This window comes from Pleuronectes platessa, chromosome 12, assembly GCF_947347685.1.
Source record: "Pleuronectes platessa chromosome 12, fPlePla1.1, whole genome shotgun sequence".
NCBI lineage: Eukaryota > Metazoa > Chordata > Actinopteri > Pleuronectiformes > Pleuronectidae > Pleuronectes > Pleuronectes platessa.
Window position 1 is genome coordinate 23,084,117 of NC_070637.1, and position 16,906 is coordinate 23,101,022.

The 16,906-nt window shown below is 39.6% G+C and overlaps 2 protein-coding genes across 2 annotated transcripts; one reads left to right on the forward strand and one right to left on the reverse strand.

Annotated features, from left to right (window-relative positions):
• The first annotated feature begins 1,462 nt into the window (after positions 1 to 1,462).
• Positions 1,463 to 11,243, forward strand: ccdc172 (coiled-coil domain containing 172). The gene is made up of 8 exons (XM_053435846.1): positions 1,463 to 1,541; positions 1,968 to 2,053; positions 3,310 to 3,426; positions 4,152 to 4,317; positions 5,297 to 5,398; positions 6,194 to 6,296; positions 10,887 to 10,974; positions 11,208 to 11,243. Exons 1-8 carry the CDS (start codon positions 1,463 to 1,465, stop codon positions 11,241 to 11,243), a joined length of 777 nt encoding a protein of 258 aa, XP_053291821.1.
• Positions 11,244 to 13,198: 1,955 nt separating this feature from the next.
• si:ch1073-126c3.2 (uncharacterized protein LOC555816 homolog) lies at positions 13,199 to 15,525 on the reverse strand. The gene is made up of 6 exons (XM_053436429.1): positions 15,365 to 15,525; positions 14,937 to 15,025; positions 14,714 to 14,828; positions 13,914 to 14,026; positions 13,668 to 13,782; positions 13,199 to 13,459 (listed from the first exon to the last, which is right to left on the reverse strand). The coding sequence occupies exons 1-6, from the start codon at positions 15,405 to 15,407 to the stop codon at positions 13,290 to 13,292; spliced, it is 645 nt and encodes a 214-aa protein (XP_053292404.1). The 5' UTR covers positions 15,408 to 15,525; the 3' UTR covers positions 13,199 to 13,289.
• Between the last annotated feature and the right edge of the window lie 1,381 nt (positions 15,526 to 16,906).

Below are 16,906 nucleotides of genomic sequence, written 5' to 3' on the forward strand. Positions count from 1 at the left end.
TGCAGTCACTTTTCCAGAATGACTTTTAGTTTAGCTAAATAGAATTATATCCATGCCTAGAGAATATAGTGTAGCTGGAGAAGAGACAGAAAATGGGCAGCGATGAACGACAGGCTCCTATCTGGGCTAATTGTCTGCTCACAGTTTGATGACGTTGCTGTTCTCAAGTCTCCGAAGGGAACCGTGCCAGTCAGGGGGAGGCTCAGTGTGGTGATTTATGAAAAGCCACAATCAATATGTGATATTAATTTTGGAAAATGAATGTCAGAATGATGTACTCCTCGGGTCATTTAGCGTCCCACGGCGTAATGTGCTTCATGGCACCGGATCAGGAGCGTTTCTTTCTCATCCTGTCCCACTGGTGAAAAGAGAAGATTGGTCACAGGCAGGGATCGTGTGACAGACGTGGCCTCAGTGGAGAAGTGAGACGGCCCAGTTGTGCCGACTCAGCACTTGATTAAAGTTCAACACCATGAGTCCGGGCTGATTAATCAAAGTGTACTCTAATGGTGCTGTGAATTATTAACAAGATGGTGGCTCAAAGAGGCAAATTGAAAAATCACACATTTGTAATAATTTACATTGTGCATTCAGTGGAATTAAGGCTAACACTGTCATAGAATGACAAAATACCTCCCATCAGATGTCAACTACCAAGACATGATGGATGTCAATGCTGGATAATTAAAGAGCCTGGCCGGTGCTAGAAATGGTGCTAAGTTAGCCAAAGTGAGACTAATCAGTGCCGGACACTATGCTAACTATAAGCACATACCTGACGCTATCAATGGCTAGATAATAAGAGCCTTACAAAAGATTAACCATCACTAGCAATGGCTTTAACAATGTGGACACAATTGAAGCTAATACTAGGTAACTAAAGTTAGCATCACATAATGACAGGTGCTAGCAAGTGTCCCAAACCATAAGGACATAATTGAGGATGACCCTAATTAATAGGGAGCTTTACTAACCGACACTGTGCTAGCGATGGTGCTAAACATAGATACATGATTGAGGCTAACTGTAGCTACCTAAAGACATCCTTAAAACTAACCTAAAGATGCTAGCATTGATGCTAACCATAGGGAGACAGCTGACGCTAATAATGGCTGATTGATTGAGAGCTACGAACACACCTGACAGAGTTGAAGCTAACGCTAGCTAACTGAGGAGAGGCTCAACAGGTTCTAGTCGGTGTTAGCTACATCTGGGTCCTAATTGTAGCCAATGGCTGCGTTGAGGTTATGTTTTACTTTTAAACATTAATACAACGTTTATTTTCAGTCTATGAGAAACTACGCAACCGCCCTTCTTAAAAAAAAAGAAGCCGAAAGCCTAGCCTGTGTCCTGCGTAGCTGAAGTTCAGTGGGCTAACTAGCCTCCAGCTAACGTCACAAACAGTAGTTTATCTATTTAAATTTGATTCTAGTTTAGTTATTCCACCAGCTGTTGATCCAAGATGAGTTTGGACACGCTCTTCCATCAAATACTGGTGACTGAACAACAGCTGACTGAGCAGACACAGAAGTTTAAAGAAGGTAAGTCCTCCTTCCTCTTGTAGCGTTAGCTGTTAGCTAAGTGAGGCTAGCCAGGTTAGCAGAACAAATAACTAAAATAACTATTTTTAAGAAATTCCAGTTCACAATTAGATTTTCTTCTGCTTTAAATTAACCCAATTCACTAAAAACACTGATTTGTGACAGGTTGTTTAATGTTTTACAGTCTTTCTTCTGCAGCTTCATTAGCTAATAATAATAAGATGACTTGTATGGAACCTTTAATGCAAGAAATGCAGCTGAAAGTGCTTTATATACAATAAGAAAATGTTAAAATTAAAATAAAATGAAATTAGAATAAGGCATATAAAAATAAAGTTATAAACATGATAAAAGACCCTTGTATGTAAGGAGTTGAACCTTATAGTCAGTCCTGTGTGTAACTAATCGGTTCATTCTTTATTTCAGTGAAAGTTGCCATCATCAGATGCAGTGAGAAAATCAAGGACACGTCTGAAAAGTATGAAAAGACCATCAAGGAACTGGATGAAAAGGTGGATTTGTCTCCTATATTTATTGCTAATGTTTGAATGTTAACGACAGTCTGTCGGAAACATATTTTACATAACATTATCGCTTTAATAAAACTGATACATATTTATTGTTTTATTTAAATATACACTATACATGTGTAGCATTTATTATGTCAAATATAAAGATGTCCTCTCTTTACCTTGAGGTGGCATATTGTTTTAGTGGGTTTGATTCATGAGGTAAAGAAGTGCATATTGGCATATTGATGAGCTGATCTGCTTTATGATTTAAAACACTTAATCTCTACCATTCGTTTCATCAACTGTGCACAGGAATCGACAGCAAACTGCCAGTCAAAAATCAATGGCTAATTTCCACCGGATAGCATTAGTGAAACCTTTTAGGACGTGTGAGGTTTGATGTCAAGGACCGGCTTGTTGACCTCGTAGAAATATTGCTAACTTTGTTCCTGTACTTGTAAAAGTGGACGTCCGATCAAAAGAGCAAATGAGTCTGTCCGATAAGGAAATGCTGCTGAACACAACACCACGTCTGTCTGAGTATTATCTGCCTCTCCACACGTGGACATTCAAATACACAAACTGTTTACATCATTCAGAAATACAGGGTCTTTTTCAGCATGCAGTGTTTACAGCTCTCCTGGTGTAATGTCTTACAGTTTATAAGAGCTGTCTGAAGATAATTACAGTGTTTAGAGAAATCGGAACCTGATTGCACTCGGCTGAAAACGCACAGGGCTCCTTGGCTACTGTATGAGAAAAAAAATAAACTCACCGTCTCCTTGACAGCTCGTGTCAGAGACTGACAACCGCTGAAAGTCATGCCTGAGGCAACGGTGAATTGAATTTACCTTCCTATGTAATTTAGCAATTTTCCTTTCCTCAGGATGTACCGTGTAATCACACAGGACGAGGAGATCCAAGGGAAACAGGAACTAAACACAAAAAGTTTCAAAAGGAATGATGTATATAGTCACTCTGCAAAAGTGTATGTTTTTACAAGTATTCAAAGAAACAGGTCATTTTTGTTCACCTACATATTCTCAGAAAGGGTCACTAACATGCCTACCTTGAACATTATACAGTACATAATCATCGTGCTGTCTGCCCATCCTGGAATATCCTTCTTGTTTCTCCTCCTCTCTGATCAGTAACACATATCTCATATGTAAAGTAATGGTAATCTGTCTCCCTCCCTTTACATCTGACTGTCAGACTGCACCTCTTCATTTCCCTCTCATGCATTTATGCTCCAGGATCAGCAGTTGTCTGTGATGCGGCTGCAGCACGAGCTAATGAAGAAATCTGAAGACCAGATATCGAAGCAAATTGAGGAGCTGCTTGGCCAGAAGAGTCATCTTATGGAACGTTTAGTCAGTTGAAGCCGGAATTGATATTTACATCTCATATACTGGTGGTTATGTGTAATATAGATACCTGGTGATTATTTTGTATAGCTTGTCATATAGGTGCCATATTTACTGTATTAGACTGCTTGTTTATTATATTGTGTTTAATCGGATCTACTTTATAATGTCCATATAATGAAAACAATGTGAACAAGAATGTAAATTTGCTAATCACAATTAATGCTACAGTGGATTAGTTAGATAAGTTTGATTAATCAGACTTTCATAGAGTATGAGATGGCATCTTTTAATTCTAACAGTACACAATCTAAATACAGTATATTTTAAAGTGATAGATAAACCTGAAACCAGGGAATGTATACATATCTTTTAATTTATTGTTTGTTAACAGGATCTAACACATTTCACATTTTTGAGAGATGTCATCCTCGTTAAAAGAACTTAAACTCAGATACATGCTACTGTTGCAACAGAGCCCTATTAGAGAGCATGCTGTTTTATTCTTCAGGGATGCACTTACAAATGTTATACCCTCATAAACCTTAAGTTTGCCCGACTTACAGTGAGCACTGTGGGGTGGGAAAGAAACTCAGTGATTTACATTTACAACACATAAATATATCTATATCACTAATTGTAGCAGTAGTAGAAGTCGCTGTAGCATCAGCAAACAGCTGTGTTTGTGTTATTGTTGGGAATATTTTCCCTTATCCTTCTTTTCATACCAGGCCAAAATAAAGAAGGAGTCTAAAGAAGAAGAGGAAAGCTTCCTTCAAGAGATCTCAAGGTTTAACAGTGACTTCAGTCTTCCAGGGAACAGAGGAACAGTGTTCAAGAGCCAAACACACACTGAGATCCTGGACCTGGAGGGGGACGTGGAATCATTATACAAAGGTCATAAAACACAGTTTATTGTACTGCTGTCACTGGAGACACATGTTGTATAATTCAGATGTGGTTCTGCCTGCGCATTTCAAAATTATAATTTGAGTCTCGGAATATTATTGAGTACAAGTAGCTGAATACATATACACACAGATGAATTATAGTCATGATCACGATCATTGACACCGATAGAGTGGATAATTAGACAATATGATTTCAGGAGGAATATGAACTGAAAATATAGGTAATGGTGGAGAGTGAAGGTAAAATTTATATCAGAACTCATCACTGAATAGAATTGAAAGTTTATGTTGTATGGATCAGACTAAAAGAAGCTGAAATGTTTTGGAAAGAAAATAGTTTATCATTTTGGAAAAAAACTCAAAATTCCTCCATGACTGAAAAACTGACCATATGGTTTCAATGGAGGCTAAAACAAATATATAACATAAGTCTGGCAGGAAGTGAGATAGTTTATTGAGCCGAGTGTAAGATTTGTGGTTGATGTTTCTCTGCCAGTATACATGCTCTCACATGTCAGTGCAGCAGGATTCTGTTAAATGCATCATTCTAAACTTTATTAGATGGATTTCTCTGTGTGCAGAAAGAGAAGGAAAGATTGAGTTTCCTACACACAGTTTGAACTTTAAGACTTAATTTTCCCTTTTAATCATGAAGTTTAACCAACAAATATGTAGTGATTGCATGTAGGGAAACCTCAGTGCCAGTATATTGTTTTTTTTATGGCCAAGCAAACTACACTTTGATTTCGTTGTAAGTCTTTTCATTAGTTCCACTCGTCTAAGGCTGAGACAAAGAGCGTCTCCATGTTACTCTTTGTGTCTGGGCTCAAGGGAACACAGTTATCTGATTGTGTGTACAGTTAAAGTGAATTTCAAACATGCTCACATTGCACCTTTGCAGAAGATGAGTTTTCTTAGCAGCGTGAATTTGATATGAATCTGTCTTTTTCTCTATCTGCAATCAGAGATGCAGCTGATGAGCAGTGGGAACAGTCACCTGATCGCTCTGCAGGAGGAGAAGCGAGCGCTCCAGCTCGAACTACAGGGCCTGGATAGTAACCGGAAAGGTGAACAGTTTATTGTGCGTCAGATAAAGTGGTTCTGAAAGAGCATGCGACTGTTAAAATGTTGTTTTTATACCACAAAGTGACAACACACTTCACAAGCTTCTTTTGTTATTTCAAGTACTTTCTCACACCGCCTATGAAAAACCATCACTTCCACTTCCATCTTGATATTGATGCCCTGTCTTTGATGTCTATGGAAATCAGCTCGGTGGGGGAAAAGACAGTCATCTATAAATGTATCTGCTGCCAGGCCAGCTAGAATTTGAAAATTCATGCGTGCTGCCAAGGCCGGTGAATCTTGAGCCCAGATGTTGATCATAAAGTATGTTGGCTTCTGGCTCGGTGGTTAGGTTGGAAGGGAGATCAGGGATGTAAAAATATTGTGTGTGTGTGTTAAAGGGACTTTTAGTACACACACATTTAATATGTAGCTACCCAGGACAAATATATGTTTAGTTGTGTTTAAGAGCTGATATTTTTTAGTAATTTGACACGACACACCCCATCACACTTGACGTTGCTCCACTCATCTGTTACCTCCTCTGCTCGCTGGTGGAAAGCTAACGGGTGAGGCAGCAGATTTGTCGTCATCGTAGAGTAAACCAGCAGCTTTGTACAAAGTCGGCAAACCTTTGTTCAATACTTTGCCGTCTACGATGTAGCTCACAAAGCCTACCACTTTATTTTCAGTCTATGGTCTCAGACGCCTCAGCAAATGTCTTAACAGTGCTCCGACAGTTTGTTTCTGTCTTGTTTGAGCAAAGTCGCTGTTTTATTTATTCTTCTTCACTACAGACCTGGATCAGCAGCTGGGTTTGGCTGAAGCAGCGACAGATTCTCTGAGAGCAGACAGCCTGAGTGTCAGTCAGAAACCTCTCACCGACAGCACCTGTCTGAGGTGAGTACCATCATCTGTCTGCAGGCAGAGGACACAGACACAGTAACTGGTTCACCTGCAGTGTCTTTTATGATCCGTATGAGACATAAAAGCAGTGAATGCTGCAGGAAAACAAAGGCAAATAAAACTCAGAGGGGAGAAGTGGAAAAAATAAAAGGTAAACACAGCAATAAGCTGTTAAGCAGCTCATAAAACACGTTGTTTCGCAGATGTTTCCTTTGAGCTTCCTGATATTTTAAACAGTCCTTTGCTGAGCCGCTGTGATGCTGAATTAGTTGAGTGCTCTGTGTGTGTTGTGAAGGCTGTAAGGCCCGGTGTGTGTGTGTGACAGCACAACTGTCCTCTCATCAGAGGAAAGACACACAGCGTTAACAACACAATACAAACCACCGTCCTGCATGCCTGTTAGATAAAAGGTGTTATTCACAGAGGGTGGAAGTGATTCATTCTGTGAGAAGTGCTGAGTAGACCAGTTAATTCCGTCTGTGTTTCTCCCTCCGTGTCGTTGTGGCTGGAGTCCAATTCTGGAAGTGTAAATAACAGAGCATTAAGACCATTTGGCTTAATTAAGGCTTTGATGTGCAGTGTATTTCATTCAGTCAACAAGTGTAAAAAAAGAGGCTAATGTGATGGATGCAGGGGGAATGAGCGAGGGGCGGAGAGTTGCTTATCCAGCGACTTCGCAACAAATAAATACAGTTTGATTTTTAGTGGAATCATACATCACGTTTGAACTGGGGGGTGAATAATCTTAATTATTGTTATTAATTTTGGAAATCTATTATTATGTAAACTGGTTTTAAATATAGAGCCTTATCAGGTAGAGCTGCCTCATTATGCTTTTCTTCTCAGGTTGTGACAATGTTCATTCTGATGAAGAATCCCTTCTTTTTCATTCCGTCTTTATGTTTTCTCTTTAAAGATTTCTTTTGAATATTTATCTTCGTCGTCTGAGGGAGGGTTTGGATGGTTCATATTTTATCATCTGTCCATGTAGGTTATTTCTGTATCAACAAGGTGGACATCCACATGCAGCGTAACGTTTGCATGGACTCTGTAAGCCAACAGATGGGAACAGGCAGTTGATGTAAAATAAACAGAACCACATGTACATTCAGTACATTTTGGAATTGATCAGGGCCTTTTAAGCTCCAAGGATCATATCGGCTCAGCTACATTGGACTAAGCTTTGTGAGGGTAAGGTTTGTTAGTGTCTTTCAAAAATGCTGTTTTACACTTTGTGCTGCAGCTGTTTTGAATCATCATGTCAGTGATTGCTGACTAGCAAGAGCTTAGTTGGTCTACTCTGTAAAATCCAGTGTTAATGTGTCTCTGGTGACCAATTGTGATTGGATCTCACTTCCCCCCCTCTATATGTAAATACTGACGTATGTAATTTGTTTTTTTGCTTGGACCTAATGATGTTGTTTTTTACCCAGTCTCTTTTCAGATGTCTGTGCTTCTTGTCATCTGTTCTCAAAGTCTATGATGCTCCGTTGGTAGGATAAACACTATTATTCCAGTAAATAGTCCTGACATGGTGGATGTTGCCCTTGTTCTGTCGGGTTCATCCACATTGGCTTGATTTTCTATTTGAGTTTTGCCTGTAATCTTGGGAAATCATTGTGCTCAGGCTCCAACCAATAGTCTTAGGTTTTTCTCTGGCTCGGATCGGTTCGGACAGAAAATTGCTGTCAGCGACCCCCCGGTGCCCTGTACTGAATCCTCTGCACAAGTAAGGTTTGTCTTCTCGTTTATTACAATTTTTCAGTAACGGTAAAAAACAACTGCAGCTTCCAGCATCTTTTCTTTTCCAAAAAGGTTATGAGACGCGTCAATCATCCGTCTGTCACTGAGTCAGACGCTGTAATTCAGCATCTTACCAGTTTAGCACCAGCAGCAACTTTAAGCATTTTTTAAATGGCACCTTTTGACAGTGAGTGGGAGAATAAATGTGTGTTTGAGTACAAATCTCTTTTTTATTTATTTAACTTGATAAAACCTGAATTTACGAATGCTCTTTTGTTCCTCATCTCCTCAGATTGAAGCACAGATAGTGAACAACAGCAGTTGTAAAGCCATTTGAGACACATATCCGCTCATCCCAGCAGAATATTAACTAATGTAGAATATTAATTGAGGCTCAGCTCTATCGGAACGCGTCTGGTAGGTGAACGCTGACCCACATTGTTTCCCCACAAAGAGACTTCCTTTATTTAATTGAAGACTGGAGATCAATAGTGTTCCAGGAAGGAAGGGTCATTGTTATTGCTGATGCCACCACTTTGGATAATATCTTTTCTACAATACTATGGCTGTGAAGTGATTAACAAACTGCCCAGACCCATCTCCGCGATAGCGCAATGAAATCAGTTTTTAAATCAAAAATATAACATGTAGTTATTTATTCTTACTGGTTTTGAATCATATTTCATTAAAGACCATTCTCTTCATCTTCATATATCTGCTGTTGTGTGGAGAAACAAAAAAGTCAATCATTGCTGTGACATACAGCGGAATGCTTTTCCTCATATTTATTCATTTATTATTCTCTGTCCTTCACCCCCCCCACCTCCACTCTCCCTGCTCTGCCTTTCTCCGAGTCCCTCCTCCGTCTCCCTGTCGTGCCTTAAATCATGCATGTGGGTAGCATGTCCTGTTCATCCGTCAGCCTCATTAAACATACCAGGTCTTTCATTACTCAGGGCTTATTAGTCTCAGGAAGTGCTGAGGATGTGGCTTTGGAATGAGAGAGCTGCTCCGCACCCCCGCCCCCCCCCCCCCCTTCACTCTCTCACTCATTCTTATGATCATCCATTCTGAACTGCAACCATCAATCCCGTCTCCAGCCTCGGTAGTGTCTCTTTAAAACACATATTTTAACTCCCCGCTTATTGATCGTTGGAAATTGAATGCACGTCAATTTGAATGAGTGCTTCAGTCATTTAAAAAGTGTTCAGTGTGCAGAACGGGGGGGCGGGGGCGGTCACTGCAGCGGATCATTCACTTCCACACAATAGACAGATACCTTCACATATTCAGTCTATGTGATCGGGATGGATTGATGATTTTAGGAGTTGTATCTTTTTGATGTGTAGGATTATTTTCATTGATTTATCACTGCTTCATATTTAGTGGAGGCTCATTGAAAGATGCCATAGCAGTGGAAACATCTAATAAAACCCACAGAGACCAGAGTGGCTATGGTTAATGTTTCATCACTTTAAATTTGTATGTAGTTTTTCATCTCCATTTTTTATTTTAAGTACATAAGTTGTTTTTATTTTATTTTGAGGAATTGACAAGTTTTCGTTCCTTCACCTCCACCGAGGAGGTTATGTTTTCATCAGTTTGTTTGCTTGTCTGTTAGTGAGCAGAATTATTCAAAAAACATCAGGGAAGAAACCATCGAATGTGTGTGTGGCCCCGGATCAGAAGCTGCCTCTTTCTGGAACTAGTCCAAGTTCAGTTTCAGTTCATTTTGCATTGTTCATTGTAGTTTTTAAAAACTACTTTAAGTTTGGGTGCTATACTCTTTTATTAACTTTCAATAAAAGAAAGACAGAGGTGGTGTGTCTTAGATTTTCAATTGTGGCTCCGTATAGGTCCCACACACACACACACACACACACACACACACACCTGTCATAATAGTTAAATCACAGACGGGGCATCAAGTAGCATGGACCCAAGACCGATGGGTTTTCCAGAGGGAAACTGAGAAGAGTAACACAATTTCATGTATGTTTATGAAATTATAGTGTGAAATGTTTACTCTGCTGCAATAAGAGCAGACTGAGGATCAGCAGTCTCGTATTTTCCTGTCTAGTTTTTTATGGCATTGTCTAGATATTGAAACACAAATTAAATATATAATCCAGTCCATTGAAAACGCATTATCATTAGGTTTCCTTGAGGAGAGATGATTACAGAGTCACTGCTGCATGTTAATTACAATCAGAATCAGGTTTATTTGTTCCAGGTGAGTTTGCACACTCAAGGAATTTGGTTCCAGCCAGTGGTGATGGTCTAGCATAGATGTCTAGACGTGACGTGTTTAAAATGATCCATGACTCAAATTCTGATTAGTGACCCTTATCTAAATACAAATTCAAAGAAAGATATGACAGTGAGAAAATATCAGAACACCATCTCTTGTCCTCGTCCAAATTTTGGCTTCTACTCTTGATATTAACTCAACTGTCAGAACATTCATATCATCTTCCGTTAAATCCTCACATATTTTAGTTACCCAGACTATTTCCGAGGATGAAGTTGTTTTTGTTTTTGTATTTTTGTTGCATGTATTCTCATAACACATCCCTCTGAATACACATTAAAATAGAAATATTTCAAACCAGACTTTAGGGGGAAATCTATAAAATAAAAAATAAATATCAAGTACTGATTGTGTGAGTAGGATCTTGAGACGACCTTTGCATGCAGGGGCAGTCTGTGTTGTAAGCAAGAATACTAACAAGACGCTTTAGCTTCCTTTAGTTTGGTTTAGACTGAAGTAGCTGAAATTCTTTGATACGTTTTCTCCGTCCACAGCTTCAGTAATTGAAGCTGATTTAATTTGTTCACCAGACTGAGGCAGGAGCTGGAGATGCATAAAAAAGGAGAACTGGAGCTTCTGCGTGAGACGCTCGGCTCAGAAATCCAGATCCTTCAGACCGTGAGTGTCTGTGTGATGCAAATGTCTTTACTTCAAGTGTAGTTCAGACAGGACACAGGCTTTTCTGTCCAGGATTAGTCACACAAAAGCAGCTCAGGTGGAGCACGAAGTTGTTTTTCTTTTTTGTAATTTTTCCATAGCTAACGAAAGTTCAGAACTCATTCATGTCCAAACCTCAGCCTGAAGTGTTTCTTTGTCGTCTCTCACTCGGTTTCTCTTCTCATTATTTGCAGAAGCTGGAGAGCAGCCAGAGAACTGAGCAGCGTTAGAGCGATGAAGCAGGAAGGTTAACACCCGTTCACTCATTGTGTCTTTGGTTAAAAGAACGAACAAATATAAGAAAGAGGACAGGAAGGAGCAAACAGCGACATTCTTAACTAAACCCGCTGGATTACAGGTATACGTTTAGTCTTTGTGAGGGTTGTTTGCTCTTCAATTTAAGTTTTTAGAAGTTTCAGCAGTGAGTTTCATTCTGACATGTTAATCTTTAAAGTTATGTTCGCTGCTACCAGATAAACTACAACAACATTTCTGTAAAAGCATTTCTCTTCTTCTTGTTCACTTTCAACCTCAAAATACATTGACAAAAATGTTACTCTCTCGGAAAAAAAAACAGTTGAAATGTGAAATATCATATTTTTTGCACAATAGTTAAACATAAACACACATACACTCACAGATAATGTTTGTGTGCCTGTCAGAAGTGCTTTGATATAAAGGGAACTTTCAAATTGTAAATATATGCTGCCCTCTGCTGTACAAACACTAACAATACAATAATACAGGCTCTGAAACAGCAGTGTGTAAACATAGATAAGCAAATATACGTTTCCTTTAATATTGTAGATTTCAATTGAAACAATGACTCTGAATTAAATTTTTTCAATTTAAAAAACACTATAGAATATAAGTTCTGATTCAAATGTTCACTGTTGAAGTGGCAAGAACTAAATCTATTGCCAGAATCTTGTGGACACAGAAACACACATGTGTTAATCTTGTGTATGATGTGTGCAAAACCAAAGATTGCTATTTATACACTATTATAATATTATTATTTTACAGTTAATAGCGTTGATGAGGAAAAAAAGACATGTTTGTTGGACAAGGATAGAAAAGACAGTAAATATTAAAAGGACACATTGGTCACATGAAAACTCCACAGGAAATCTGTTAAATGTATTTTTAAGTAGTAAATTAATATTAGGATTAAATCCTGTCTGAATCCTGTCAAGTCGGGTTTATTTATCAAGCACATTTAACACAAACCAGTGTGGCCCAATGGGCTGTGCAATAAAAATAAGAACATGAAGAGAAGTACAATAATGTAAGAAAGTAGAAAGTAAAGTAAAGAGTGAATAAAAGATGATGATACTCCCTTATTTTATCAAAAATAAACATGAGAAGAGAAGATTATCTGCTGCCACCTAATGGGAGACGTGTGACATCACAGGGTATCACCATTAATCCCTCAGTCCACTGACTATGTATGTCAGTAATTGATGATTCGTCTAAACGAGAGGGTCGTCCTGCGGATCACCTTCTCTCTGATTGGAGTGATTCCTAATGCAATGAGTGGAATGTCAACGGCCGCCTAATGAGGACCTGCGTCCTCGTGGTGACTTTTTAACCTTGACCTCAGTGAGCGACGTCTGGATGTGTTGGAAAAAAGCTGAGAGAGCAGACAGGGCGGAGTGGTTAACCTCATTTCAACTGCCTCACTCGTCCACGTCTTGCCATCAGGATCATTTTACCGATAGTCGCTCACATAATGGTGAGTGGCTGTTAGTGAAATGAAGTCGGACCCAGAGCAGAGGAGGCAGCAGTCAGACACTTCTTCTGCATTCATAAAATGTAGATGCAGATTATTTGTGAAGATAAATCGAGTTTAATCAAGTGACCACGTCTGTCTGTTTAAACCTGACTCTGCTCTGATGCAGCAATTATTATTCTGCAGTGCCAGCCTTAATCTGACTTTTTTTAGTCTAAGTAGGACAAAGAAGCAAAAAAATATAACAATTTCATAAATTTCCTGGTTTCAGGTTTTCAATTATTTGAGTATTTGCTGCTTTTTTTCAGTTTTTCTATCACTTAAATTCAATTAAGTCCACATACGAGCTTGTGTTTTCATCTCTGTTCTTCTGTTTGTTTAGATGCATTTCTCAGTGGACCTACAATGTACACAACTTGAAACCTCAATTTAACTTTCACACAGATTTCCAAAGTACTTCCAAAGCTTTATTTCAGCTCAATGGAACTTTAACACCACAACACTCACTCAATTCTATTTCTTTTATTGCTTTTCCATATCATGGTTACCCACAGACCAGACAGGCGTTTTGCGGCTCTCCCTCTATGTTTTTGGCCTTCAGCTCAGCGACAGTACTCTGGATCAAGCTGTCCTGCAGTTGGCTCTTGGTTTTCAGGCAGTCCTGATCTTTAGGAAAATACGCCGTCTGGTTTCCTGAAATTTGAATCATCGCCGCTAGAGGAGGAGGGAAAGTACGTCAAGTTCACCCTCACAACTCAACATCAAACAGTTTAAGACTTAAACATGAAAGAAATAAAACCTTTTATCATAAGAACATCTGAAGGAGGAAGCTGGATCTTTGTAGATTGGATGCGTAAAACAATTACTGCTTTGACTTCAGAAATCGGCAGATAGTGATTAAAAGCAACTGTCCCAGTCTCACCATTGCACACAGCCAGTCTGTTTCCTCCGACGTACTGGGTGTCCCATCGGAATCTTGTCTTAGGACCGCATGAATCAAACAAACGACTTCTCCTCAGGAAACCAAAATCATAACCCTGTGATGGAAGAGTCAGGTTATATCACTCATCCTTTTCCCTGCTTGTGCAGAACCATCATACAAATGACGTGTGTTGTATAGATACTTGTATGAATTCAGTAGATGTGTAATATTGCATGCGTGACTCACGTGGTTGCACAAAGGTTTGCAGTAGCGCGTGTTTTCTACAGTGACACAAACCAATCCTCCGTTCTCAGGGACCTGGGCTTCAGGACATTCCTTTGGCTCAGCAAGTTGACAGTCTACACATCAGTGAACACACTTCATGTTGTTATTACACATTTCACTTGTTAGGTGTCATTGTGATGAAATCTGGAAACACCGGCACAGGCAACATGTTCATATTTAACTTTATTTCTGACTCATGTGGAGATTCAGCTTATGTAAATAACATAATTATAAGATTAAAGTACAGACAAGAATAACAGGCCTGGTTCAAGTGGGATTAATGGTTATGAAGTTATTGTATCAAGGATCTAAAGCAGGTCTACAGCGCCTTCCTGAGGACAACTTAATAAATTCTCTAAAAATGGAATGAGCAACATTCGAGACAATTTGTGAAACTTGTTCCTTTCACCTGTGAATTCTGTGAATCGTTCTGCTCTTTCAGGCCATGTTTGTAATTCTGCACAGGCCCCAGATGCATTTTAATGGATCCTATATTCTGTATCCTATATAGAGCAATGACCCTCTTTCATTCAGGGGAGTTCAGACGTCCACAAACATAAACTTCGGCAATCAATATGTAAATCAGCTGTAGAAGCTGCAGCACATTTTTATTTTAGTTTCTTTGAGGAGAGCGTTCTCTGCAGAGTTCACTTAATTCAGTGTAAGACTCACTACTACTAGCACAACGTTTTAAAGGAGTGTTGACCTCACAACGTGTTCTCACAAACACACACACACACACACACACACACACCTCTGACCTTTCAGCTGGTGTTTGTGCAGTAAATCCGTCAGATGCCTCATGGACCCAATGAGTGCAGCTGACTGCTGAGAACTCCATTCAGAAGGCAGGTTCCCACTGCTCTCTGCTGCCTCCTGTTGGTCAGTAACAGACAACACACTTGTTTTAGTTTTGACAATAGAGCAAGTATATCCCATGCTGATTTTAAAGACTATTAAACGACTGCATCATTTATAGTTTACCTTCACATCAGCCGATAGACGCTCAAAGAGCGGAGCTTGGGAGGTGCAGTTCTTGAAGGTGTCATCTGAAGGTTCAGAAACGCACACGGCTGCAAACACAGAACCAGACGTTTCCCCATGACTTCAGAGGACGTCACATCCACTTGCATTGGTTTACCGGAGACTTGTTCTGACCTGGTCCATGGTTTCTACTTGCCTAATCTTAATTTTAACCCTCAAACATGTCTTCACCTTAAAATGTAAAGATCCACATCATGGGGACTTGCATTTTGTCCCCTTAATGTGACTAAATGCAGGTGCAGGTCCCCATAACATGAGTAATAGCTGGACCACACACACAAACACACATATTTTTAGTTTTAGCCACAAAAAGACAAATAGTCTTACTTTGGAGATATTCTCACTGACACATAGAAACGTGGGATTACCTGCTAGAGAGAAAATCCAAATCAAAGTTCCTGTCGGTGCCATGATCACTGGATGTGAATTCTTTCTTTGATGGTGACAGAACTGAAGCAGAAATCGGTGGCAGCAGTTTTATTTACTCAGTGCACAGGGCAAAATTTACAGAATTGGCTAATTTCCTGCTCTGTATTTTCCAGCAACTGGCCTCTTGTGAAACGTGAACTTTGTCTCTGCACACATCAGAATCATTAAGTACACAATTACATTATATTTGTATCCGTGCATTTACAGCTAAAGTACAAATTACCGGTATTCAGGTTTGTCTTGATAAAACAAATGTTGTGTGTTTGTGTCTATCCTGGCTCTGTGCTGATGGGGGAGCTGGTAACACACGTTGAACTGCTCCAATTAGACTTTGCACTGTTTTCTTCACACAGCTTGGCACTACTACATCTTAGCTATGAGCCCACTGTGGTGCCAAATGTTGCTATGAACAAATGGACACAGACACACACACATAAACACACTCACCTACACAACATCAGACACACTGGGTGACTCAGTGTCAGTCAGCAAGTTGTCCCACGGAGTATGACTGTGTAAATAATTCATTATGGATGTCTGACGTTCTGGAAGCGAGTGAATTATAGAAGCTTTTAGGAAGAGTGATGGAGCTCATTAACACAGAGATTTGCCTCTTTGTGTTTGATTTGAGGAGCGAAGATTAGTCGTCAGACATCGAGAGCCGTCGTTATCTTCTCACCAGCGCTGCACGACTTCTCTGGAACCCTTCTCTCGTTATCCACAAATACACACAGCGGGAAGATCCACAGTTTATTGGATGATCACACGTTTGTAATGAAGGGAAATTACAAAAAATAAATAATGAATTAAGGCTTGAATCCATGAGGATCATAACAATGATGGCAGGGTGGTTATTGTGGAAACTCGAGTCGACTAAGGATGAACAAATAAAAAGGATACTTTTACTTGATTTGATTATTATTCCATGTTTACCCTGAGTGATTAGTTTGTGTAGCTGCAAGTGTGGCTGCTGTTCTTTGGTATCGGTTTGTATTGACATGCTTATTCCTGCAATTTAACATGATACACTCAGTTAAACACGTGTTGTGAAGTGTTGTTTGGATGAATGGATGGTTGGTTGTAAGATTATATGGTTCGGTAGTCGGTTGATCGGTTGGTTTGATGGTTGGTTTGGTAGTATATTGATTGGTTAGTGGGATGGCTGGTTGGTGTGTTGGTTGGCTGTATATGCCTTGAGATTATTTATGATGTTCTCTCTCTTTCCCTTACCCGTCCACTGTCTTTACTTATCACACTCTTATTTGCCCCTTTGGCATAGAGCTACATGAAAAGATAAACTCCCCCTCTCATGTCTGTATGTGTGACCTGAGGATACAACAAGCAGATGATTTGCTTTTGGCTCTTCAGCCTGAAGTCCGACCCTCTGCTTTGTCAAGATTGAGATTTGATCTCCTCAGCCACAGCTGCACAGAAGAGTTGAGTAGTTCGCCCGGTTCTTTCCAAACGTAAGAAAACTCTTC

Coding starts and splice junctions, on each gene's coding strand:
- ccdc172 (XM_053435846.1), top strand. CDS start 1,463: ATGAGTTTGGACACGCTCTTCCATCAAATACTGGTGACTGAACAACAG. Junction 5,399..6,193: donor CCTGGATAGTAACCGGAAAG/GTGAACAGTTTA, acceptor TCTTCACTACAG/ACCTGGATCAGCAGCTGGGT. Junction 10,975..11,207: donor AAATCCAGATCCTTCAGACC/GTGAGTGTCTGT, acceptor CATTATTTGCAG/AAGCTGGAGAGCAGCCAGAG.
- si:ch1073-126c3.2 (XM_053436429.1), bottom strand. CDS start 15,407: ATGGCACCGACAGGAACTTTGATTTGGATTTTCTCTCTAGCAG. Junction 14,027..14,713: donor GCACAAACACCAGCTGAAAG/GTCAGAGGTGTG, acceptor ACTGATGTGTAG/ACTGTCAACTTGCTGAGCCA. Junction 13,783..13,913: donor GCAAACCTTTGTGCAACCAC/GTGAGTCACGCA, acceptor CTTCCATCACAG/GGTTATGATTTTGGTTTCCT.